Genomic DNA, 27,301 nt, shown 5'->3' with positions numbered 1-27,301 from the left:
AGAATAGTAATCTCTTTGTCTCTAGATTTTCAGCTACCCTATAACTTTCAGAGCGACAGGGGTCACTTCTCACACTTTTGTGTCTTACCCATTATCCAATATATCTATTGTGAAAATATAGTGTATTGATATCAATAATGAAAAATCTTCATATGCCATTACACTTTGGATTTGTATTCTTGAGATCAGTTAATAAGCAAAGAGAATGAATGACATAGTTTAGTGGGAATTCCCTATGTGAGATATAACTCATGCCATCTTTTGCACAGACCTGGAAAATTAAGTTCATGTTAAGGGAAGCAGGAGTTTTCTAAGATGCTACTATTTCTTGATGGCTATTAGGGAAAGGTTAGAAAGGAATAAAAGTAACACCTGACCAGAACAGGCATCATCAATGATACCGTCTTGAAGTAGTACTCTAGGCTTAAATGAAAGCAAATGCGCATCAATTCCTCCGTGTTAGGCTGAATGTGATTATTTGAAAGCCTTGTGATAATTCAAGCTTTGACATTATTTCATGAGACAAAAGCAAAGACCAGTCTAAGGATATAGTTCGCAAAGTACCCTCTGCTCTTTATTTCCTTTGCAATAGGGTAGAATAGATGATAATTACAGAGAGAAATAACCAAAGCCTTCACATTTTGTGCTCTCTTCAGTCATTCCCTAGCTTCAGGATGGGATTATTCTTCACTTATGATTTTCGTGTGAACCTCCCGGCTCTTCACCCGCAGCTTGTTGACCTGGGACTCGGCAATGTCAGCCCGCTCCTCGGCCTCCTCCAGCTCGTGCTGGATCTTGCGGAATTTGGAGAGATTTGTGTTGGACTGTTCCTCCTGAGAATAAAAATAGAACTTTAAGGAACTGGTACTATGTTCTTTCTAGATTCTGTATGTCTAGGGCTAAAAAGGACTTTGCACTGTGGAGTGGCATTAATGATCAGATTACTATTTTTGCAAACAAAACATGTTAAAAGATAAGTACAACAAATACAGCAAGAAAAAGACAATAAGAGCAGAAGTGTCATTGCTTTGGTGAAAGCAATGCCTGTTGGTGTTTGTTTTAAGATCATGACTGTTCGCCTAAGTTATATATTATCATAATAATTATCATAGTAAAGGTAAAGTTCCTAACTTTCTTAAAATTGAAATAACTTGAATTTTTTATTTGGCACATGATCACATTATTTGACACATTTCAAAACAATCACTTTTCCATCCTGCTTTAAATATAATGACACTATTGAAAAATCCCCTATTGTTTAGTGATTCCTGTGTAGGAATGAAGACTATTACGTCAGTGATGGGCAATTCCCTTCATGAAGTAAGCGCTCCCATGACTCCGTAATTTATTTTGGTACAACTAAAGTCAAGAGTAAAACTACCCTTAGTTCCCCGCCCCCCCCCTTCTTTCTTGGACAACTTTTAGTATTAGGATTATGCCAACTTCTTAACATGATTTGGAATGCTTTCTATCATTTCTTATGCACTGGAATGGCTCACAGAGCTCACGGATTATCTGTCCCTTGAAATTTTGAAAGATCTCCCTGGACCGGAGTCATTTTCACAATTAATTCTGAAATAACTTATTAAACTTACTTAGTAATTTATACTTTCCTATAAAATCATCTGTTTCTTCAAGATTCCAGTTTTATTGATATATCTGTAATTCACATTTAAAAAGAATCCTCTACATTATGGTTTATACTATTTTGTATTCCTAATGGTGTTTGTATTTTCCTTGATTAAACAAGTTATAAGTATACATATTATTGTATAGGTCTTTATAAAGAAGGTATAAAATTATACTTATAGCTTGTTTAAGTAGTGATAAGTATACCTATTTTATAGATATTATACCTTAAGTAGTGATAAGTATACCTATTTTATAGATATTATAAAATTATACTTTTAACTTGTTTAACCAAGGAAAATATAAACTCACACCATTAGGAATACAAGAGGGTAAAACCAAAGTGTAGAGGATTATTTTTTAAATATAAATGAAATATATATTTATAGGTATATAAATATAAATTTATAGATATCATAAAATAGGAGTTCAGATATTTTAAAATTAGAATTATCACATATTTTAAAATGAGAAAACAGTATATTCTAATCATCATTTCTAACATTATTTTTGGTTCTTAATGAAGCATATAAAGCAGTCAGTGGTCCTATAAGAACAGCATTAACTATATTCTATAGGTTAGTATGTGTAAGATCTTTCTTGAAAATTTTGGTAAAAAATATTTAGTAATTTTATTTTTAATTTAATACCAAAAAAAAAAAAAAACAAAATACTTAGGACACTTTTTAAACATTTACACCCGTGGGAAGTTTTATTTATATTTCTGATTCACTTTATAATTTTATCAGTGACTAAAGAATGTGGATTTTATATCTCTGCTTCTCAATTTTTGAGATTTCTGTGTGATTGAAAGCTTACTTTAAAGTAAAGTTGTTAGTATTACCTTTACTAGCTATCAGTACAAAAATGTATAACTGTTTTTAAGAAGCACAAGGTAACATATACAACAAACTTCTTGTTTACTACAAGAAGTTGTAAATCTAATTATTTATTAGCCATTCATAAGGGCTTCTCTTTTCCTTTCTATTTTAACAATACTTACGGCCTCCTCAGCTTGTCTCTTGTAAGATTTCACCTTTGCTTGAAGTTTATCTACCAAGTCCTGGAGCCTGAGAATATTTTTCCGATCTTCTTCAGTCTGAAAGATTATAGAAACCATAAGGCCTTACTCCAAAAGCATACAACTATTATATGAGGTTTTGGCATGCAATGGAAGAGTGCTTAGCTAATCAAAACAGTTGCTATACCTGGTAGGTGAGTTCCTTTACTCTCCTCTCATGTTTGCGCAGACCTTTGACAGCATCAGCACTACGCTTTTGTTCACTCTCAACCTCTCCCTCAAGCTCACGCACCTGCAATAAATAGACTCTTAAGAATTTTGATCCCATAAGGCATTGGGAACAAATGGATAGAAACACTGAGATACTTACTCTTGCCTCCAGCTTCTGGATCTGCTTCTTCCCGCCCTTCAGGGCCAGCTGCTCAGCCTCGTCCAGACGGTGCTGCAGGTCCTTCACAGTCTGTTCCATGTTCTTCTTCATGCGCTCCAGGTGGGCACTGGTGTCCTGCTCCTTCTTCAGCTCCTCGGCCATCATGGCCGCCTATTTAGCAATAAATAAGTTGAGAGATTGGAGATAACATATCAATATTTAAGTTAGGCCACCCTGACATTGTCATCTGCTCACGTCAGTGATGGCCTTCTTGGCTTTTTCTTCTGCATTTCGTGCTTCTTGGACTATGTCCTCCATCTCTCCCTGGATCTGGGAAATATCTGTTTCCAGCTTCTTTTTGGTGTTGATCAGACTGGTGTTCTGTTTAAAAATAAGTTATATAGTTTTTAAATGTTACCAAAATGCTTAGTAGTAATCACTGTGAAAAAAAAAAAGTAAGAATCAAATAAAAATTTGCAAAGTCAAGGCACTTCAACATTATTTTGTTTTATAATACAATTAGATAAATTAGAATTATTATATATTACTCAGTACTTTCAAGTGCATAGTGCAATAAAACCAAATAGCTCTATAATTTTATAACAGCTATTTAGCAATCACCATTCAAGGGGACAAAAATTTAACATGTTCCAGCGTTCCATATCTCCATGATAAATATGTCAATATTGAAAATGAGGGTCAGTAAAGATACTAACGAATATGGACAGCCTTAAAATATCATAGGGAATATACCAATAATAATCTGTGCAAAATAAAACAATGAAATATGTCTAGATAATGCAATAAAAATTTCGTAGAAGTACAAAATGTGGCTGTCATATAAAAATGTTCACGCTTACATTTCTGAGACATACATGCATTATGTGGAATCTCACCTGGGTGTGCAGGAGCTGGACACGCTCACTGGCATCCAGGAGCTCCTGCTCTGCTATTTTCCTGCTCCTCTCCGTCTGTTCCAGGGTGGCCCGCAGCTCCTCAATCTCAGCCTGCAGCAGGTTGGCTCTGCGCTCTACCATGGCCAGCTGCTCCTTCAGGTCCTCCTGGCCCCGGAGAGCGTCGTCCAGGTGTAGCTGCGTGTCCTGTAGAGTGACCGATCATTGAGACACCTCACTGTCAAGGCTGCTGTTAGCCCAAACTCCTGGGACCATCTTTCGGTGCCACTGACCTTGAGGATGCCTTGGGTGTTCCTGTAGTTCCTCAGGGCCTCTGCAGCCATGCGGTTGGAGTGGTTCAGCTGGATCTCCATCTCATTGAGGTCTCCCTCCATCTTCTTCTTGATCCTGATGGCATCATTCCTGCTCCTGATCTCAGCATCCAGTGTGCTCTGCATGGACTCCACCACTCTGATGTGGTTTCTCTTCAGCTGGTCAATTTCCTCATCCTTTTCAGCGATTTTCCTATCAATTTCAGACTTGACTTGGTTCAGCTCTAGCTGGATGCGCAGGATCTTTCCCTCTTCGTGTTCCAGAGATGCCTTAATGACAACAAGGGGTAACGTTAGCAAGGAATGGATGCATTTGGAAGTCTTTCTGCATACCCCTCTTTCTGATCATTTTGTGCTCCTTATCTGTGTATTCAACTATGTGAATGGTGCTAAAACTTGTCTGAAACAATTTGACCCGTACCTCTGCTTCCTCTAAAGCAGCTTGAAGTTCCGACTTTTCTTGTTCAATTTGCTTCTTTATTTTCTCCAGTTCATGGATACGCTTCCCACCTTCTGCAATCTGTTCCGTGAGGTCAGAAATCTCCTCTGTTGTTTGGGTAAGACAAGTAATGATTTGGTCAGAGGACACAGAGGAAAGTTGTTCCAAGTCATGAATATAATTGGAATTGAAAGGGACTCACGCTGCAAGTTTTTGTTCTCTCGTTTCAAAGTTTCTAGCTGATCCAAGGATTCCTCATAAGCATTCTTCATCTTGAACAGCTCAGTGCCAAGAGAGCGAGACTCCTTCTGAGAAGCCTCCAGTTCAGCATGGGTTTCCTCATACTTCTGTTTCCATTCTGCCAAGATCTGAAAGGTCAAAGGTGGTTAAACTCTGTAAAAGGCAGAGGGAAGCTGGGAGAAGCACAGGCTGCTGCAGAAATCACCTTGTCAAAGTTCCTCTGCTTTTTGTCCAGAGCTGCACAGGCTGCATTGGTTCTCTCCACGTCCATCATGAGGTCCTCCACTTCATTCTGGAGCCGCTGCTTGGTCTTCTCGAGGGAGGCACACTTGGCGTTCACAGCCTCCACGTGCTCCTCAGCAGCCTGCAGACGCTGGGCCAGCTTCTTCCTGAAAGTTTATATATGTTCATAGAGAGAAGTGAACCAAAGATTTTTGAACCATTATCAAGAGTACCCAATGCTATTACCAAAAGTATTAGAAAATTCATATTAAAATGTTCTTTCACTCACTCGTTTATTTATTCTACACATACTGATGAGCTCCTTTTATGAACCAGATGCTGGGTACTCAGCATTGAACAAGACAGTGATCTCACTGCTTCGTGAAATTTACCAACAAGTGAGTGAGATAAACCATAAGCAAATAAGAAAATGCATAATAATATCCTGTAGGTATGTTTGCAGTGAAGAAAATAAAATAGTGTAAGCGGTGCTCAGTTATTCTAGATATTCAGGGGCCTTCGCCCAAGAAATAACATGTCAGCCAAGATATAGTCAGCCAGGGTGGGCTCGAGGAAGATGGGGCTGGGTGGATGGGTGCAGAGTAATTCAGACAGAACCAATAGAAAAACTCTGAAGCAATAGTGATTCTGGTATGCTTGACAAATGGCAATAAGTCCTGAATATCTCATTATTTGTTATTTTTGTCTCCCTAACTAAATTTTAGGCTCAGAGACCAGGGACCATTATCCAGCTTGCTTTGTCCAGGTTTTACTTTGGGCTCTGATAACACATGGCATATTAATTCATGGATGTCTGTGAGCTAAATCACGGAGTCTAAAAGGTTGTATCTTTCAGGTTTAAGGCACAAAGTTTTGTACAATTTATCTCATGCTTGTGTACGTACTTGGCCTCCTCCAGCTCCTCCGTGCGCTGGATGGCGTCCGTCTCATACTTGGTCCTCCACTGGGCGACCTCACTGTTGGCCTTCGACATGGCCCTCTGCATCTCGGCCTTGGATTCCTGCTCCTCCTCATACTGTTCCCTGAGCAGGTCACAGTCATGGCGCGAGGACTGCAGGGCGTGGGCCAGAGCACTCTTGGCCTGCAGTGATAGTTACACATTCGTTTTTTGGAATATTTCAATCTTAATCCTTGAGTATAGTGGGGTCTCTTTAGAAAGTTTAGGGCATGGGGGAAGTGAGTGTTATTTAATAATAGCTACCTTTGTCTCTTCTTCAAGTTGCCTCTTCAGCTCCTCAATTTGTTGAGTAAATGCTTGTTTGCCCCTTGATAACTGGGACACCAGGGCTTCTTTTTCATCTAGCTGGCGTGAAAATTCACCTGATAGGCAAAAGAAATGGCATCACTATTAATGTGAAGAAGATACTCTGCAAACCCATATTAGAAATAAATTTTAACTCTTCTGTCCCCAAATTGAGTGTTCAGGTAATTGAATTTTCTATTGACATCTTCATGCTTCATGTCAAATTACTTAATTTTGTAGTGAAGCCTACTTCTGAGTCTGATTGAATAAACAGAGCTTAACTTCTCACCAGAACTCATTCTTTCAGGCTTACTTGATAATATCCAAAACCTGGTGATGACTGTCAGAACAGGAAGCTAACATGTCTAATTCTACATAGTACCACTTTCATGAGGTTTTGAGAGAGACTGGCTTATCTGTTGTACACCTCAGTAATGAGGTTCCCTCTGATACAGATGAAAAAGAGCTTAATCTGAATCAAGCTCCAGACCCATGTTGGAGTGACTCCAGTCATAGCAGCCCCTCAGAGTGGCCAAACCCTCAAAGCCTTTCTGGAACAGAGTTTGATCCAGACCCACAAAGTCTTTATCTCCAGCACTGTCCCCAAGTGACCTGGCAAGTAGGTTGAGAGTCCGAGCATATGAGTGAATCACACATGTTCTCGGTGCTTTAATTAGCTCTGACATCACCAAATCAGTTGTTTTAACTGCATCAATTCTATTCTTCAGCCCCACCCAGGGAGACTTACCAGACTCTGTCTGCAGGCGCCCCCTCTGAGAGGTGAGGTCATTGATCAGTCGCTGCTGCTCCTCCTCCTTTGACTTCAGCTCACTCACTTGGTCCTCAAGGGTGCGACACATCTTCTCCAGGTTCCCCTGTGAGGAGCAGTAAAAGAAGTAAATGAAGAGTTTTTCATAAAATTTTGCTACAGCTACCATAGCTTCTCCAAAGAGAAAGATTTATTTTGACACATGAAATAAAGCAAATTCTTTTTTGTAATAGGATACATCAGCAGTTTTCTTCTTCTATTTTATGACTGCTATCCTGAGTTGAAAATAGACCATGAAATATTTTTAAAGGTTAATTGTGAAGCTAAATATGAAAACTCACATAAATATCCTAAGATTATTTTCTAAATTGAAGGTTTTATAAGAATTGTGTATTTTCCAAAAGTGTGTTCACAACTACTTCATTCCATTCACATATAGTGAAAATTTGCTTATTGGGTAATTTATGCAATGGAGACTTGGAGAACACAGAAGGCCTATGTTCCAGAGCTGGGGCTTTCATTTAGTAATGGTGTGATGGAAGTAATGAACTGAGCTTTATTAAATTTCAGGTTCTTCATGTTAGCTGGAAATAATAGCAATGTGCAAATACCTTTCCTGTTTAACTCCTGGATTACTAAAAGAACGAATGATGTAACATGTGTAAAGTGTACTGTACAAACTGTGATGTGTATGCAAAGGGTTATTATTACCAGTAATATTATACCAGGTACCTTGGCTTTAGAGATGGTTTCTACATTACTAGCAAGGTCATCAATCTCCATCTTCATTTCACTCTTCTCCTTCTCCAGCTTCTGCTTGACTCGCTGTAGGTTGTCAATCTGCTCCCCGAGCTCGGCCACACTGTCCGCGTGCTTCTTCCTCAGAGTGGCCGCGGTGGCTTCGTGCTGCAGGGTGGCCTCCTCCAGGTCCCGGCGCATCTTCTGGAACTCGGCCTCCCGCTTCTTGTTCATCTCAATCTGGGCTGATGTGGCCCCGCCAGCCTCTTCCAGCCGCTCGCTGATCTCCTCCAGTTCCCGGGAGAGGTCAGAGCGCTGCTTCTCTGCTTTGGCCCTGGAGGCGCGCTCTGCCTCGATTTCCTCCTCCAGCTCCTCAATGCGGGCCTAGCAGTGGTGAAAAGCACAACTTAGATTCTTTGTATGGTAATTGTGCCTCTTAGAACCAAACTGATGGGAAAATGAACTTACTTGCAACTCTTTGATCTTCTTCTGCAGTTGAAGGCCAAGAGCCTGTTCATCTTCAATCTTGCTTTGCAAATTGCTCATTTCAAACTCTTTCCTTTTGAAAAAGTAGCAAAAGATAACAATTGAGTCCATATTCACCACTGGAAGCAAGTTCATACTCATTCCTTTCATACTTACTTTTTGAGCCTTTCATCAAATTGTTGTTTTTCATTTTCAATATCCATTATGGATTCTTGGGCCAACTTGAGGTCACCCTCAAGCTTCCTCTTAGCCCTTTCTAGATCCATACGAAGTTTCTTTTCTTGCTCTAAGGACCCTTCAAGCTAAATATAAATAATGTTGAATCAAAAGACATACTTAGCTTCCTTTAGAATAAAATAATTTCCTTGCTAATCTTAGACTTACATCATCCACTTGCTGCTCTAGCTTGATTTTAGCTTTGGTCAGGGTATTGACTTTGTCCTCTTCTGCCTGAAGGTCGTCCAGCGTCTGCTGGTGGGCCTCTTGGAGGGCCTTCTTCTCCTTGGTCAGCTTTGCGATGTTTTCATCCAGGCCTGCCATCTCCTCAGTGAGATTTTTCACCTTTGGTAGTAAAATTTGTTTGCATTACATATTATGTTTTGGTGGATTCAGTTTTATGCTTGTATTCCATATAGAATAATCAAAACATCAACTTTCCACAGATGTTTCATACCTTGTTCTCGGTGGCATGCTTCTCCTTCTCCACCTTGGCCAGTGTCAGCTCAAGGTCGTCGATGTCTTTCTTCAGTTCTGAACATTCGTCCTCCAGTTTCCTCTTCTTGGCGGTCAGCTCCGCATTGATCTCTTCCTCGTCCTCAGCTCTCTCAGTCACCTCTTTGATTTTGGCCTCTAGCTGGATTTTGGTTTTGATGAGCTGGTCACACCTTTCCTCTGCATCAGCCAAGCCTTCAGCTTCCTTGATTTGGAAACAACATCAAAATTGGGAAGAAATATTTGACAATGGTAATAGTATAAGCTCTTGCTGTTAGTTCCTTGGTTGAAAACTTTTATGAACCACCTATTGTGTAAAATTCAGGTTATTTCTATTGTGGGAAAATCAAAATGCATCAGTTATTTTCCTGCTCCCTTAGAGGGAAGAGAGAGAGAATACCCATATCCTGCAGTAGATTTTAAAGCCTATTGCCAAAACCACCATAAATTCAGAACACAAATAGTGACATAAAAGATCAGAAAAGTTGAATCAGAGATATTTCATGAATTTAATAGCATTTGAGTTGGGCTGAGAGATGGGTATGATGGTTTTGAGTAGATCAGTTAACTGGAGGAAGGAACAAGAGGGAAGGAATTCTATGTGTGACATGATGAAATGCTCACTATGGAGCTGATTGAAAAGAGCTTTTGAGATAAAAAAAAAAACAAGCAATAATTCAATAAAATTTTATGGAAGGTGACAGTTTTACATCACTGCCTGGCACTAGTTTGGGGGGTGATTGGTTGTGAAGGAATCTATGAGCTTTCTTAGTGTCATCACTTCCTTCTGCTAGTGAGTGACTCCCATGCTGTCCACCAACTCATTGCTGCCAGTGACCAGATTTCTAGCCGTGCATCCTGTTCAGCCATGCCCAAGATGATACTACTACTTACAGCCTGAACTTGCAGCTGCAAGTCATTTTTTTCTTTCAATAGTGACACCATCTTTTCTTCCAGTTCTTTCCTTTTTGCTTCTGACTTGGCAAGTTCATCCTTTGTTTTCTGAAACTCTTCCTTCATGGTGGCCATCTCCTTCTCAGTCTCTGCGCTCTTCAGCAGGGGCTTGATCTTGAAGAAGAGCTTCATCCAGGGCCAGTGCTTGACATTCATGAAGGCACGAATATTGTACTGGATGCAGAAGATGGACTCCCTGAAATTCAATTGATGCAAATAAGATTGTGTTAGTAAGGTGAAATGAAATGAGAGTTGGATGTTCTACCCCTACCCTATTCTTCACCTGAGAAATAATGCTTTGGAGTGATGATCAAGGACTTCTAATCAGTCATTTCTCTATATGAATGAGTGCTTCCCAAACTTTGGTGTGCATAAGAATTGCCTGAAGGCTTGTTAATATACTGTTACTTAGATTACATTCCAGAGATTCAAGTTCAGAATATCTGAAGTGCATTTTAAACAAATTTTCAAGAGATGATGGTGATCCAGGTCCAAGGACCACCCTTTGGAAGCACTGTTGTGCTTCTCAAATTTTCCTACTCGAACCCCACTAAAAGCAGCAATGTGGAAACTGGAGGAATGCAGGGCATTTTATAAGGAACTCATTAAAAATCCAGGATATCTTTGAAAATCTCTGGTTTGAGGGTCCTGGCCTAAAGGTTAAGTTTCAGCAGCATCATTGCTACAGCCTAAATCAATCCCCAATTAGGAGCTGACACTCAAGGCGCAGCAGACCTCTCTTGTCTCTCCTGCTGATCCCTTAAGGAGTGTATTTCAGTAGATCCACCTGTTCTGCTCCCAAGACTGTCTCTGAATTGCACCCCTGGCCTGCACCCCAGTTCTTCCATGTGAACAAAAATAATCTCTGGTTTTATAATTTAATGTTGTGTGAACTTTACATTCTATTCTGTATGATCATCTAAATTATTTTTTTAAATTGACTACCTCACATATAAGCAATTAGCTGCCATATATATATGTGTGTGTGTATATATATATATGTGTGTGTGTGTGTGTGTGTGTGCGTGTGTGTGATTCTTTCTTTATAGGATCATGACCAGACATATTATTTTTAATGAAGTAGAATACAATAGCCTATTGCATCAGCATAAATATAGGTAACAGGAAAATTTGTTTCCTGGATGTTATTTATATATTTACACACACATATGTATATGTACAAGTGGCAATGTAAAAGGCTTTTCTCTCAGTGAGTCCCATTCACACACATCCTATAATTTGAAATGGCTGACTCTATAACTTTAAATCTCTTAAGATCCTTAGAAAGTGGATCTCCTGGTGGCTTTGTACTAATTTACAGAAACTAATCTTTCACAGATAATTGTCTTTAATAAGTTAAACCATGATAGTTTATAATAGAAATAATCTGAGGGAAGAAGTTGTTTCTGTATGTTGTATAAAACCACCATTGAAAATATCATCTGCTCTGAAGTTTAGTGTCTCTTAGTTAATACCATATCCAATAAATTTATATTTATTGAGTAGGCTTTTGCCTACTCACTAGTGTACTTTCTCTTACTTGGTAAGGACTGTGCATGCTTTGTGCTTATCTTTCTTTTCTGAAAACTCAGAATGTATTCCATGGTGATGATTTCTACCTTCAGTTTTCTGTATACATATACCCCAGATGAGTGTAGGATTCTTACTGATTCATCCTTTGGTTGCTCTACCTTATCTGGGTCTTAACTATAAGGCACCTCAAACATGTTTCTGAAGAAGGGGGAGGTGAGTAAATAAACATGTTAGGGTACCTTCTCTCCACCATCTTCTGGTATTCCACTCTTGCCAAGAAACCTCTGCACCTGGCCTGAGTTCGGGTAATCAGTTCGGCCAGCTTTTCATCTCGCATCTCTTCCAGGAGCCCCAGAAGACCAGCTTTGAAAAAGACCTGTGCGTAGGCAGAGTTGCAGATCAACTGTACATAAACTTCAAAAATAGGAATAGTACCATTAGGCTTGAGAGAAAATTACCTTGGTGTGACCAAATTTATACTGGGTATGGTCAATGTCAATGGACCCAAGGAGCTTCTCAGAAGCCTTCTTGCTGTCAATGAATTGTCCTTCAGGGATAGCACTTGCATTTAGTACCTTGTATCTGTCAAAGTAGGTATAGACTTTTTAAGTTAATTTATACTAGCAGTAACTAAATATTAAACCATCCATTGAAATCCACATTTGTTAATTTTACTACATTTTTTCTAATTGAGATAACATTGGCAGACAATATTTTTGGTTCACAGGACAGGCCCTGTGTACATGATGGTCAGGCTAGTACTGGCTGACTATTTGCATGCCATATTATCTTCCTGTATGGTTCCAACTTTCTTTTCTGCATCATCACATCTTGTTCTCAGGAAAGGATTCTATAATTTTGTTCATATTAAAGTGAAGATGGTCTAGAAAAATGTAATATATTGTCCTTGCCAGGGGCATTTGGTTGTTAAGATCCTGAGAAATCAACATTTTATTAAGTAATCCAGTAAAGATACACTTTAGGTATGATAAACTGTCCAAATGCCTATGATCAAATGTCAGGGTGCTTTGGGTATTGAACACTGGAGTTCTCTGTCAACTCCACCAGACTCAGACTAAGGAGAGACCAGCTCTCTGTAGCTGCCACGCACCATCCCCTTGGAATCTCCTTTGTTTCCAAGATGGATTCGTACATATAAAAAAAAGGGAACCCAGATGCTTCTGAGAAAATAGTGTGTGAGGGAAATAGATGAAGACATATGATACCAAATGAAATGGAAGAAAATGACATAGTAGCTATACCCACAGGGACAGTTCCTAACTCATCCACTGAATGACCATGTGACTTAGTCAGGTAACTTAATCTGAGTGTCAACTTATTCATATATAAAATGAGATATTGATAGTATTTCTATCTACTGAGTTTTCATAAGGGCTAAACCTAGTAGATAATCCAAACATATTAAGTGCCCAAAAATGATAGCTCTTTCATCAAGTTAATGTATCTATGAACTAAGACAGGAGATTGGTAATGGAAAAAACTTGCAGAGTGCTCAAAAACAGAGGATTGTTTTTGTTTTTACTTTTTGTGCCAAACAAAATAAATAGAGTCCTACTTTTCACTATTTTGCTTGCACCAACTATGCTTATACAAAACTTGAAGATACCACAATTAGGAGAGTCTGACCTCTGTTTGAAGTCCGCATACAGGATCCTGCTGGGGAAGCCCTTCCTGCAGATGCGGATGCCTTCCAGCACCCCGTTACACCGCAGCTGGTGCAGCACCAGCTCGTGCTCCATGGCCCCTAAAAAATACACACTTATTTCACTGCAGTTTTTGCAAAGGAAGTATGGCAACCATGCTTTGTGCTTTCGCTCTGGAACTTCTTACCAGGAGTCTTTGTTTCATTGGGGATGATACACCGCACAAAATGTGGATGAGTACTCCTGAGGTTGGTCATCAGCTTGTTCAAATTCTCCTGTAAAATTGGGAACAATCCTGTTATCTTAGACTGTAGAGCTGGTTGTGAACATTTGGTGATATCTATAAAATTGATGTCTCTGGCTGAGTGGAATGACTAGTTTTGGCCATATTTGCTTAAGGTAGTACCTAGGTATGCTTCTCCAGAGAGGCAATTTCCACCTCAGTACCCCCAGGAGTATTGGCAGGCGTTAAGCATATAAAGGAACCTGACATGTAATTCTCTCAGTATGTATAAGCGCATCTTTTGTTGTACACTGGTCCTTGGCTACCACCTTCATTTACAAGGTCTCTATCTTCTCACACTAGATGGTCTTGCTTTCTCCTTTAAGGAAATGCAAGCTTGTACCATATTTGGTTTTTCTCAAAAAACTTAAGCGTTCCTTCTTTCCAGCTCTGTCAACCTTCAGAGCCTAAAGATGATCTCTAAAAGGACAATCCTACCAATTATAATTGGGAGTTGATGAGAGAATAGGTACAGGATACTGGTTTATGTTACCTTTTAGGCTAGCTGCTAGATTTTCATTACTCTTACTGATGATCTAGTCTCCCTAAGTACATGAAACTGCTTATTGTTATGACTCAGCTAGATTATTAATTGTAGAGTATTAAATTTTATAGAATTTCCTAGCATGAAAGATGAGATATTAATTTCTGAAGAAAGTTCTTCTATCCAAAACTAGACCAACAGGCATCATTAGTTAATGTCAGTCTTAAATGACTTGTGGAAAGAAGATCCTGTGTTTTTGAAAACAAATTCCCAAAGTGAGGAGTCAAAAATAGTTTCTTCCTTACTCTGAAAAGGGCAGACACGGTCTGGAAAGAAGAGCCCTTCTTCTTAGATCCTTTCTTGGCACCTCCACCACCACTGGCCTCTAGAGAAAAAAAAATAAGAAAGGTACCATTCAAATATGGCTTTTGGTTGATAGAGCTATTTCTTACCCATTTGCAGATTTCTGTGACATCAATGAAACATTTTGGCACTATTACTCTCTGCAACTAAACCTGAATAAATCTTATCTGTCCACTAAGTTTGTATTCAATTCCTTGGATATTTTTCACTATTAGGAATGAAGTAAAGGGCATTCTTCTCTCCATATAGAGAGATGGACGCATAGACCTTAGGTTACTTGGGTCCACAGTAACTTCAAAAATCATCAAATAGATGCTTAACATTAGACTGCATAAATATCTCCAGATCACCAATATCTAGCAGATGTGGAAGAAGTAGGAACTTGCTAAAGAGGCTTTTCATTGGGTGAGTCCCCAAAAGTTTCTCACTGAACCTTTAAAGTAGGTTCTTTCTTAGTGCTGACGTGAGCCATTAACATGAAATTACAAGACAGCCTACTTCCTCAAAACACTGAGAAGCAATGGACTTGCTCCTGAGACCCTTCTGCTAGGAGTATAAGATCACTGGCCTCAACATACTGTCATATTTTGTAATACCTGAGAAAGATAGACTTGTTTCTTTAGTTAGCATTACCTGCTTCAGCACTTTGAGCCCCAGAGAAAAGGTAAGCCAGAGTCTTCATTGAAGACTTCTGGTACAGCCCGACCACAGTCTCGTTCAGGGGGTCCTTGTTCTTGTCCAGCCAGCCAGTAATGTTGTAATCCACAGTGCCGGCATAGTGGATCAGCGAGAAGTGGGCCTCAGCCTTGCCTTTGACAACCTTGGGCTTCTGGAAATTGGCAGACTTTCCGATATGCTGTTCATACAGCTTGTTCTTGAAAGAGGTGTCTGTGGCCTTGGGGAACATGCACTCCTCTTCCAGGATGGAGAAGATGCCCATAGGCTGAAAGGTAGACCATGACACAAAATAACAGTTCTATTTAAGCTGTTTTGCTCTGCTTAAGAATTAAATTAAGAGGAGAATTTTGCTGTTGCTAAGCATGATTTCTCACACGCAAAACAGACCTTCTCAATCAGCTCGATGCAGGCAGCCAGGTCCATCCCGAAGTCGATGAAGGTCCACTCGATGCCTTCCTTCTTATACTCCTCCTGCTCCAGCACGAACATGTGGTGGTTGAAAAACTGTTGCAGTTTTTCGTTGGTGAAGTTGATGCACAGCTGCTCCAGGCTGTTGAACTAAATAAATAGATTTGTTAATTTTTCTCTTTAACAAATTGAGCTTTTTAAGATATAGGACATTTTTAATTAAAAAATATTTGTTGAATAGCTTTAGATTGTGGAGCTAAAAACCCCTGGAGGTCTTCAAAAGCTATTTTCTCTGCTGCCATTTTATACAAAAATCCAAAGTCATTATTAATATTCTTTTCTTGCATTTGATCAAGTTAGAGGTATTTTTCCTGAGTTCCTATTTAACCTCTCCATGTTTATTCCTATTATCTTTTTCATATTCTGTTGACCCATTTAAAAGATAATTTATGGTATGTCATAAATTGGAAGGAATCTCTACTGAATGAAAGTCACCATGGTCAGCAGTGCAAGTGAGCAATAATTGTCACCTTTTTAAATATAAAGTTAAAAATCGGGGGCTCTCCCTGGTGGCACAACGGGTTAAAGCACAGCACTAAGAAGCTAAAGCCACTTCAGCATGAGTTTGATCCCCACCCTGGAGGTGACCCACATGGTGCAGCAGACCCCTCCTGACCGGCCTGCTGCTCCCCTCAGTAGTGTACTTCATCGAGCTGCCTGTTCTACTCCCCACTCTGTCTCTGGTGAATCCTATCACCCACCACACCTCTGGCCTGTACCCCAGTTCTGTATGCATAAATAAATGAATCTTTAAAAAAAATCAATCAGTGTTATGCATGGTATAAGATGCAACTTTTTTTTTCAATGCCAAAATGTTAATATCAGTAAAATATAAATAGAAAATTCTATAGACACCACTAAAAAAATTATAAACAACAAGTCATTACAGTGAAGTGGCAAAATCAATATATAAAAACTTGTTCTCTTCTATATACCATGAAGTAGATGAAAAATCTATCAAGAAAATAAAACCATTTGTAGTCATATTAAAAAGAATTAAGTTTCTAGGAATAAACTTAAAGTAGGTGAAAGATATGTAAAACTATGGAAACTCTAAGATATTCTTTTTTTTTTTTTTAAGATTTATTTATTTACTTGTACAGAACTGGGGTACAGGCCAGAGATGCGGAGGGTGAGAGGATTCACCAGAGACAGAGCGGGAAGCAGAACAGGCAGATCGATGAAGTACGCTGCTGAGGGGAGCAGCGGGCGGGTCAGTAGAGGTCTGCCTCGCCATGTGGTCGCCTCCGGGGCAGGCGGGAATCGAACTCATGCGGAAGTGGCTTTAGTTTCTTAGTGCAGTGCTTTAACCCGCTGCGCCACCAGGGAGGGCCCCTAAGATATTCTTAAAGAAAATAAAAGATAGAAATGGAAATACATTCCATACAAGTGGATTAGGAGAAATAACATTATTAAAATGATCATTTTAGGATAAGTGTCTTTTAAGTTCTTCTGCATATTTCTTGACTGGGTTGTTTATTTTGTGTTTGTTGATTCAAGTGAGCTCTCTGTATATCTTTGTGATCAGTCCCTTGTCTATTGTATGGAGTGCAAAGATTTTTTTTCCCAGTCAGTAGGATATCTCTTTTTCTTGGTTAATGTCTCTTTTGCTGTGTAGAAGCTTAAAACAATACAAAAACAAACAGACAATTATAAACCACAGAGACCCTACAAGGGAGGGGGGCAGAGAAGGATCAGAAGGAAGAAGGAATGTGGGGGCTATGGTGATGATGGGGGGGCAGGGGGGGAGGTGGAATATAAACAAACAAAACAAAGGAAGAGACCAAACAGATTCTTGGGTTTTGACTGCACTGAGAGTACCAGAGGGGCTGAAGGGGGAGGAACAGGGAGAGTGACAGGCCCAGTGGGCTGAGGTGCAGGGTTACTGGCACTTTGGTGGTGGACTTGGGGTAGTAACATTATCTGAAGAAGGATGAATCTGTACTCCTAAAACATCCACACTGTTGTAAACCAATGCTGCCTCAATAAAAACTGTGAAATTAGTATGGCACTCTTTTCCTAATATTCTATATTTCTGTAATGTTCAAGTTTTACTTCTATAATTAGAAAGAAAAAAGTGAAAAATGTCTTTCATAATCAAATAAGAATTTCTATCCCATGATAACACATTAATGAGAATTAACACTGACTCTAAATTACTTAGCTTTTCTCAGCTCTTATTACCTTGCCTAGATATTTCTGAATGACTTGTCTATCATGTACTGATACTATGTCATATGTTTCAGTTTTTCTTTGATATTTTCATGTTAACTGCATTTTGTCTTGTGGGAATTTTAGGCAACTACACCAGGCTATCCCTAATTCCCTTTGAATCACATAACAAATCAAAGAGTTTTTTAATTTTGTTATTTCTCCAAGAAGTACAGTTACCACTACAGTGAAAGGGTGGTGGCTGCCCAGTTTCTCTTTTAAATGTTATCACGGCTAAAATTTTATTCTTTATTTTTAGAATAGCTTTTTGACAATGGTAAGTAAAGGTCATAATATTAAAAGTCTCTTTTTATTGATACTTCCATTGCCTCCCTATAAAGTCCCCTTACCAAGTATCTATCAACTCACATCAAAGATCTCAAAGCCTGCAATGTCCAAGACCCCGATGAAGTACTGCCTGGGCTGCTTGGTGTCCAGCTGCTCATTGATGCGGGTGACCATCCACAGGAACATCTTCTCATAGATGGCTTTGGCCAGAGCACCCACAGCATTGGTCACCTTTCAAAACAAAGACACATCTCTTGAAGTTGTTAGAGGGCTGTATAAATGTTTGCCACCCTGGTGGGGAATTTGAATTCTGCACCTACCTGCTCTACAGTCTGGCCTTTGGTGACATACTCATTGCCGACCTTGACCCTGGGGTAGCAGAGGGCTTTGAGCAGGTCGGCAGAGTTCAGACTCTGGAGGTAAGCTGCCTTGTCAGCAACTGAAAGGAAGAAAGGAGAGTGTGATGTTGTTATGGGCCAAACAACTCATTTTGTTGTATGCAGTTTTTTTCAGGATATCTTTTTGAGGATTCTTGCCTATTTTTCTGCTAAGTTCAAGACCTTGATTATAGATAGCATGCTCTAAAGAACTTCAGACATTACAAGACATAGCTATCTTGTAGTGGTTCTCTGCATGATGTATCAGCTAAGTATACCTTAAAACTCAATTCTTAAAAATAAATTCTCAAGAAAATGTAAGAGTAACAAATTAAGAATGTGATTTTCAAAAAAAATCCTGTAAATGACTCTTTGATACCTTCTGTGCCGTCTGGCTCTGCTTGCTCCTCCCTTTGCTTTTGCTTGAATTTCATGTTTCCGTAGTGCATCACAGCCCCCGTGAGCTTATAGATGGAGACCTTTTCATCATTAGTGAAGCCCAAAATATCAATTGCACTCTGCCAAAATAGCCAACAGGAGGATATGTGTTAAACTAGGATCCACACACTTTCAATACCCAACATTCTCATTCCATGTTTGTCAAACTGAGGAAGCCAACAGGACTGGTAGGAAACAAAAATTCCATAGATTCTGCATATAGGGACCTGTTCAACGAAAGCCCAGTGCAAGCACTAAGAATTGCAGGTGCATACAGTTTGAAGAGTTGACAAGTAAATTTAAGATTGAGAACAGGTATAAAACTTCTTAAGGAACTTGCTATTTTGAGAGGAGGTGTTTATTACGAAAAAAATAATTTAATTCAGAAATGAATGATCTTAAAAAGTCTATTAAAGGAAAGTAAAATGTTGTAGTGGCACATCTTAGTCTCTTCAGTAACTCCAAGTGGAATATCCATGCTTATCCTTGAATTCTCTTTTGCTACTTTTACTAGAAACTCACTATCTGGAAGGATAATACTGTTCTGATTCAGTACAACAATGTCAATTTTCTTGTGTTTAACTTACATCTGTGGCCATCAATTCTTCTTGATCGTCAATACTGGCCACACTGATCTCTCCTTGACTGACAAATGGGTAGTCATATGGATTGGTAGTGATCAGAAGCATTTCTAAGTACATGGAAGAGAGGAGAAGTAAGAATTACCCTCTTCATTAAGCAAGAGATCTCGAGACAAATTCAAAGGCTTTATGTGGTTCCAAAGTAGATGACCACATACTGGGAAAAGTTATATCTGTAAAGATAATCAGTGCAGTGTGTCTGTGTAAGGACCAAAATTGAAAATCCTTGAAAAGACATAGTTAAATAAATGTAAATAAATGGTGCTAATTTCTAGAATGTAACACTACTGCAACTATTAGAAGCAATAATGTGGAACTATATTGGCAAGGTTCATGACAAGGACTGTATCTGTTGACAACAGCCATGGTGCATTACTGTTCAAAGGAAAAAGTAGATGATGAAAGAGTGTAAGATGCCTAAGATTCTGTTGTGTGCATGTAATTAGATGAAGAACTAGCTCTAGAAACAATGACTGGAGTGAAATTCATCTTAATGTTCATAGAGCTTATTTCAGAGTGGTAGGACTTAAAGGAGTTACTTTCATCTTTCCATTTGCCCTTTGTTTGGACTTTTATAATTAAGATATAACAATTTTGACCAAACTTACAAACCTATTTTCAAAAGCAAGATATATGAACATAACAATTTGGTCATGGAATATAGGTTGGGCCATGTGTGGATAAGTCCTGGTGCAATGATTTGAAAAAGGAGGATGGCATTGCTTACCAATCAGCTCTGGTTTTTTGTTTGATGTGATCTGATAAAAAATATGATAACTCCTTTCAGCCTTAAGCTGAAAAGTGACTCTAGACTTCTCCAGCAGATCTGGAAAGAAACAAATAACAAACAGGAAACGATGTAAAAGTTCCTGTGCAATGTATATTTTACTTCAATTTATAGTTAATAAGAAACAAAAATGATTATAAAGGATATTCGAGCACTTACATGTTTCAATATCAGCAGAAGCCAGTTTTCCTGTTGTGCCAAAGTGGATTCTGATAAATTTACCCTGGAAAGGAAAACTAGTATTATTACTAGTTTTAAAAGCATTACTTTTTAAAAAATTTTTATAATAATTTATTTTCACATATTTTTGTGCATTTTTCCATCTCAGTTGCAGTCTCCTTGGGTTTCCCATCACCAAATCACCCATGTGCCATCACCATAGTCCAGTGTATTTCCCTCCCCCCACTGTTTTTGATCCCATTCCCCACTCCATCCCCATAAAATGTCTCTGGTATGTAGCTGTTCATCATTATCATTATAAAATCATTATATTTTTAAAGATCATGTCAATTTTTTTAGAAACTCAAGACACTTGAAATGGTAATGCTTTCATATTAAAGCCTCAGGTAGAAAAGATATATGACCTCTTTTTTAAGTAAAAGAATTTTCTATTTTATTTAAAAACAGTAAATTTTTCTAGGCCCTGACAGATTAAGAAAGAACTCAGAAACAGAGTCACATATCCTTTTAGGGAGGACATGAATTGGTGTTATTACATGTTCAGTGGAAGAGGGAAGAGGCATGATGTAATGGGAGGTGAACGAAAAAGATTCAGAGAATGTATTCACACATCCCATAAATTATGAGTAGTGAACAGTGTCCATAATAGTGTCCAAGGGCTTACAAAGCGGGAGGAGTTGTCATTCCTCACGGTCTTGGCGTTGCCAAAGGCCTCCAGTAGGGGGTTGGCGCTGATGATTTGATCTTCCAGGGTCCCCTGCAAAAACAAGGACAGTGGTCACATGGGGGGCTCAGGAATTCCTCACCTGGCAGCCCAGACAGAGCCTGGATTTTAACGCTGCCACTCAGACTCACCTGCATTTTGCCTGAAGTAGGTTCATCCTTCTTTTTGTCCCCAGTAACTGCAATTGTTGCAAAGTACTGGATGACACGCTTGGTGTTCACAGTCTTCCCTGCACCAGATTCTCCGCTGTCAATATAAACAAAGTCAGACGAGCTTCCAAAAAGCTCTCACAGCCATAAAAAGAGAATACAAAACCTACTTACGTGATCAGGATTGACTGATTCTCTCGGTCTGCAAAAGAGAAGTAGTAGACATGTAGTACTATTTTATTATGGAGTTGTAAGCAATAAGCAAAGTGGAATGAACTTGTGATTTTTCAGCTATCCTAGGACTTGAGTGCTGTAAATTTGCCCCTTTTCCTTGCCCTTCTCTCCTGTTCCCCTGCCCCATGAACTTTAGCCATACACATATGTTTAACAGAAGACACAACAGTGTCAGGCATTTTCTTTTTAATATTCTACCACAAATAAATATTCAGTTGGGTTTAGATAAGATCTTAGATTTGTGGCATTTATTATCAGTACAAGAAATGTAAAAAAATAAGCATTAGACTTATGTTTAGAAAGTGAGGAGTAAATGTATTTTAGTAAAGGTGGTAGCTTTGCAAGTACATGGCATTTGTCATATTTTTAGGGAAAGGTGAAAGTTCATTTTTATTATTTTATGTTTACTCTTATGGAAGGTGAATTCTTTAAGCCCTCCCTTCAATGTGCTGCAAGAACGCTAGCCGGGTCTGGCTAACTAAGTACTCCAGAAAGAAGAATCACCGTAACACCTTAAAATTTGAAGCATGTTCCATTTGGCTCTGAGCAAGGAGCAGCATTGCTGTCACACTTAAGATAGAGAGACCAGTCACTGGTCACAATTTATGGTATTGAGGGGAAGACCACAGAGGGAAATTCTATTATTCTGATTTTGGGCTCTTGGCAGTGCAAGCATTTGTATGTATTATTGTGTGTGTATGTGTATGCATGTATGTAAAAATGTTTGTGTTCAAGCTTATTTAGTTTCTGTGTGATTTAAAGGTAAATTAAATTAAAGGCCAATCTCTCCTGACTTTTAAAAATTTGTGAGATCATTAGCAATTATATGATAGTAGTAAATACAAGCCAGTTTTGGCACTCTCTCCTTCCTGGGCCTTCTCCCTCACAAATACACCAGCCTCAGTTAAAGGGACCATATCAAAGAGAGCAATGGTTGGAGTCTTTTCTCCTCTGATTCTGCCCTAAAAAGACGCAATAAAGCATCCAACTCACCCGTCAGCATGAACTGATAGGCGTTGTCAGAGATGGAGAAGATGTGGGGTGGGGCCTCCTGGCGCTTCTTGCCTCTGTAGGCGGCCACCACCTCGGGGTTGTAGACCGGCAGCCACTTGTAGGGGTTGACGGTTACGCAGAAGAGGCCCGAGTAGGTCTGGAAAAGTGAACAAGAAAGAAACAGCTCCCTGAAAACCTTTCCTGTCGTTTGTGCTATCCTACTTAATAAATGGGTTTTAAATAATAATGAACAGCTACATACCAGAGACATTTTACGGGGTTGGAGTGGGGAATGGGATCATAAACAGTGGGGAGAGGGAAGTGCACTGGACTGTGGTAATGGCGCACGGGTGATTTGGTGATGGAAAGCCCATGGGGATTACAACTAAGATGGATAAATGCACAAAATGATGTAAAAATAAGCTATTATATTATTAAAAATAAATATATGGATTTTAACAATAAATGGATTTTAGTTAAAAGCAGCACATTTGTTCAAGGCATCTACAAGAAAAAATAACTGGAAGTTTCAGCCATAGGATAGTAAAATTGTGGAAAGGGACTGCAATTTAGACTTATCATTCCCTTTGGGATTTGTGGCCATAATTTTCATACAGCAGAAGCTCCAAAATTTGTTTTTTTTTTAATGTATGGTATGAAACATATTTACTGTATTTATATTACTAAAAGAAATAGCTTAAATTTCCTTTGCAACATTAAGATAGCTCAAATTCATGAAGCTACATATTTGAATGTAACCCAAGTCTCCAGCAAATGCAGGAATCATTAGGTAAACTGAGATTAATCTTTTTAAGATGACACAAAAAGGCACTTAAAAAGGTAAACATGGATGAATACAGCAACACTGGGGAAGGTATAAAGAAACAGAACACAAAATAATGTAAATACATTATTTTTGCAACAGGGAATTTCAAGATTTCTTTATGACTTGTCTACTGTGGGCTCCAACCAATTACAATGGTGCTGACCCCTCATACCAGGTACACCGAAATAGGTGTCCAGAGGATTATCAGCACTGTTTAAACCACGTAGATGATGAGTGAAACATAAGATATTAAATTAAAAAATATTCACTGAGTTTTTATATGTGCCTGACTTCTGCTAGGCTCTAAGAATGAAACATGAGTGAGATGGCATTCCTTGAGGAATTCCCAGTATATGCAGGAGGCGGACGCATACATGAATGGTGGTCAGGGTTACTGCAGAGACAGGAGCAATGGGATATAACTCTCTGCTTGTGGAAGTTAGAATAGTTTTGAGGAGGTGACATTCCACACAGAAGGGACTAGAACACACAGAGACAAATTGCTGTTACTTTGGAGGAGTGAAAATGAGTGAAATTTGATCATCTAATTTATCTTTTCCCTCTGGATGATTTGCAACTGGAATGGGAGAGGGGCGTGAGCATGCAGCTAGGATAGAAGCAGTGACTGCCCCCTGGCCTTGCCTGGCTTTAGAGCAGAAGACAAGAGAGTGGAGTGCCTACCCATGTGTCTTATAACAGCGATAGTGAACTGGGGATACAACTCTTGAAAGTAGCATCTGTGATGCTACAGTTATACTACATTAATTATACTACAGCGGCACCACAGGCTGGCAAGGATGTGTGTGGTGATGATGAAGACAACTTTTGTTCTGGGGTGGGGGACACTTACGTAGATCATCCAGGCTGCATAACGCTCTTTGAGGTTGTACAGCACAGCGGGCTCGTGCAGGTGGGTCATCATGGCCATGTCCTCGATTTTGTCGTATTTGGGAGGGTTCATGGGGTAGATCTGATCATCTTTCACTGTCAGCGTCTGGTCAATAAGAAAGATAATTGTTATTCAGTTGAATGACCAAGCAAAATAAAATCAGCAAAATGTGATGGGCTACTGGGTCTCTACTCACCGCTCCCCCTTCAGTCTTCACAGTTACTTTCCCCGTTTCTCTGCTCTGGATACTCCCTTTCACGAAGGACTCCTTAACGTCCACCACAAAGACAGATGTCTTGGCATCAAAGGGCCTATTCTGGGCCTCGATTCGCTCCTTTTCAGACTTTCGGAGGTAAGGAGCAGCCTCCCCAAAAACAGCCATTTCCTGGTCTGAGCTCATGGCTGCTGAACTCAGAGGTCCTACAAGAGATGAGGCATTTCACACCAGATACCGGACTGCCATGTATGTCAACAAATCTCTCCACTAGTGATATATCATGGACCCCATTGTATTCTACTGTCTGTCACGGACCACTGTACACCATGCTGTAGTCAGTGAGGCAAAGACCATCACAAGGATTCGATTGCTCTGGGGTCAGTGCATACCCAGCACTGTACCCAGAGTTGTACATCTCTTATCTTCTTTCATCCTGCAAGACTGGCACACTAACCAGGGAGCTGGTTGTAGTGCTGCTGAGGGACACAGCCTTGGGTAAGCCACTAGACCCTTTTAAAGCTTCACTCTCTCCATGTTCATAATAGGGATTATTGGAGTACAATTTAATAAGGATTTCTCCCAACAACAGGCATTACAATGTCTGCCTTTCTTAAATCATATTCCATGGGATATAGTGAAGGTACTTTGAAAATAGAAGTTAAAATAACAAAGAAGACAACTATTTAGAATAGTTTATGTTGTAGTTTATAATTAAAATGTAACAACACAACACATTTCATTTCTTGTTATATAATATAAAAGAACCATAGCTCTTCCTTTAGATGGTAAGCCAGAAGTTCAGTGATTTGGGAGATTATAATTTTGCTTACTTTTTTTTTAGATGCATGTTTACTAGAGCTTCTCTAATATAATTTCTTTGCACAATAAATCCAGTTAATCAGTTGAACCCAATTAAGCTAATTGAAGATAAAAGCCATAGCAAATGTCATCCTCATTTTTAAACATTGAAGGGCTCCCTTTGCTATTTCAAATTTCCTTCTGAAAAGTGCAGGCTCCTATCCCTATTATCAGTTGCTTGTTAGTGGCATCAGTGGAATGAAAGATTTGGCAAAGCATACTCCTGCAGTCTTACAAGATCAAATTACTTCAAACTCATTTTAATCAGCTACCCAGCCAGCTCTCTCTTTAGAATGTTAATGTAGTAGGAGAAAACATAAAAACTTTTATTATCAGTGTAACAAAAACTTCAGGGTGCTATGGTTTTATGTTTTTTATGGTTTTACTCAGCACTGGGTAAGGCAATTTCTTACAAGATTCTAAAGAACTTGCAATGGAACATTTTCCTATGCACTTCCTTTTTAATTTATTGGATATCATGTCTACCAGGTGAATTCTAACAATAGGATGCATTTTTATCAGATTTAAGATTTTTAGTAAGGGAATTAGTGCAGGCTTTTTTTTTTCTACAGAAACAAACTGATATGTTATTAACATACTTCTAAAAAGTCACCCCATTAATGCTTGATTCCTAGATGAGGAGGTGTGCATTGTTTTAAAAGGAAATTCCTGTCCCTCTACCTCTAGCACCTTCCTGAAGTACAGTTGTTAAAGTATTTACTGAGACCAGCATTTTCTCTGAGGTTGCTAAGTAACATTAATCCATCCCAGAGCACTTCCATTCTCAGCCAGGAACTGGTTAGTTCAAATCTTACCTTGTTAGCAAGTGAAAAGATGCAGTCTGAAAGCAAGACAGTTTTCTGCAGGAAAAAAAAAAGGAAAAACACTTGATTCATTAGTCCAAAACAAGACAAAACAAATCCCATTTGGAGCATTGTTGTTGTAAACAGAAGGCAATAAAAGTCATGGATGTGAAAACGTGCCTTGTCAAAGGAGCAATAATACCAGCTAGCAGCTCAGCCGAGAGAGAGACACGGGGTGGTGTGGACAGTGTCCCTCTTGAAAGGCAGGTCCCGTTCCCACTTACCTTGGAGCTTTTTAAAGCAGGACGAGTCAGTTTCATTCCAAGGGCTCTTTTATATGGATAGCTATGGAAACAATGCAGCTGCCTCTTTCTTAAGTCAAAAGGAATTGTTTGGCAAAAAAAGTCTTGGCAATCTCGCATCCTCACATAATTCTCATTCATATTAAGAATGGTTGGATATAATTAGAAATATTTTTCTATTGACTATGTGGATAAATCTCCTATGGATAATTTGAGAAGATGATCTGAAAGGAAGGTCCAGGCCGGTGGATAAGGCAGTGGCTGGCCAGCCAGAGTACGTGGCTTCTCTCGTACATTCTTTCTGGCCTTGCTGGGCATGCCACTCAGGTTTGCCTGCCATCACCTTTCATGTTTAACACATTCCATGATAGAAATAAAATACAAATACTTATGTTAATTTTGAGAAGATTAATTTTCACCTGCTGATCCTTTCCACCCCTGCAAAATGAAGTTATGTGTTTTCAACGATTTAAAAGGAAAGACCGCTCCTTGGCCCAATATTCTTGTAGTTTCAGGGATATCCTTACTCTTTTCACTTTTGTCCAAGATGTTTCTCCACACCATTTCCTGCCTGCCTACTCTCTCGACTTGCTGCAGTGAGAAACGCTGAATATTTTTTAACAGTAAAAGTTGCTTTGGAGAATAGTTACCCACATTTTTCATGTCTACACACTGAGAAAAAATGATATATTAGTGTAGCTGCTAGGTAAGGTAGAAATGACTCAGCTACATCTATAAAGGGCTTGGTGAATCATTTCTTTCGATTTCTCTATCTGATATAAGCATAATAAATATATGTATGGCATTGAGAAATTATGAAATACTGATAAAATTTCCAAATAA

General features: G+C 39.1%; 1 protein-coding gene across 1 annotated transcript; it reads right to left on the bottom strand.

Moving 5' to 3' along the window:
• Positions 1–551: 551 nt before the first annotated feature.
• Positions 552–26,409, bottom strand: LOC101621337 (myosin-2). The gene is made up of 40 exons (XM_004684586.2): positions 26,337–26,409; positions 26,169–26,213; positions 24,475–24,698; positions 24,240–24,383; positions 22,564–22,720; positions 21,511–21,538; positions 21,319–21,433; positions 21,128–21,220; positions 20,443–20,506; positions 20,224–20,322; positions 19,443–19,546; positions 18,797–18,935; positions 18,361–18,479; positions 18,122–18,271; positions 15,461–15,631; positions 15,029–15,338; positions 14,338–14,417; positions 13,453–13,540; positions 13,249–13,366; positions 12,060–12,183; positions 11,841–11,977; positions 10,009–10,264; positions 9,077–9,319; positions 8,788–8,964; positions 8,560–8,705; positions 8,386–8,476; positions 7,912–8,301; positions 7,159–7,285; positions 6,369–6,487; positions 6,052–6,248; positions 5,130–5,313; positions 4,887–5,052; positions 4,667–4,791; positions 4,207–4,515; positions 3,917–4,120; positions 3,276–3,401; positions 3,021–3,191; positions 2,838–2,942; positions 2,633–2,728; positions 552–833 (listed from the first exon to the last, which is right to left on the bottom strand). Exons 3-40 carry the CDS (start codon positions 24,676–24,678, stop codon positions 681–683), a joined length of 5,829 nt encoding a protein of 1,942 aa, XP_004684643.1. The 5' UTR covers positions 24,679–24,698; positions 26,169–26,213; positions 26,337–26,409; the 3' UTR covers positions 552–680.
• Between the last annotated feature and the right edge of the window lie 892 nt (positions 26,410–27,301).

Source organism: Condylura cristata, unplaced genomic scaffold, assembly GCF_000260355.1.
Source record: "Condylura cristata isolate star-nosed mole 26May11 unplaced genomic scaffold, ConCri1.0 scaffold00017, whole genome shotgun sequence".
In the NCBI taxonomy this organism is placed as follows: Eukaryota; Metazoa; Chordata; class Mammalia; order Eulipotyphla; family Talpidae; genus Condylura; species Condylura cristata.
The sequence above is the reverse complement of the archived record's forward strand: the minus strand, read 5'-3'. Positions and strand labels throughout refer to the sequence as shown.

Excerpts from the sequence above, each read along its gene's own strand:
- LOC101621337 (XM_004684586.2), bottom strand. The coding sequence starts at position 24,678 with ATGAGCTCAGACCAGGAAATGGCTGTTTTTGGGGAGGCTGCTCCTTAC. Across the intron at positions 20,323-20,442 it reads TTCTGCTGATATTGAAACAT|ATCTGCTGGAGAAGTCTAGA; the intron begins GTAAGTGCTCGA and ends GTTTCTTTCCAG. Across the intron at positions 8,302-8,385 it reads AGAAGATCAAAGAGTTGCAA|GCCCGCATTGAGGAGCTGGA; the intron begins GTAAGTTCATTT and ends CACCACTGCTAG.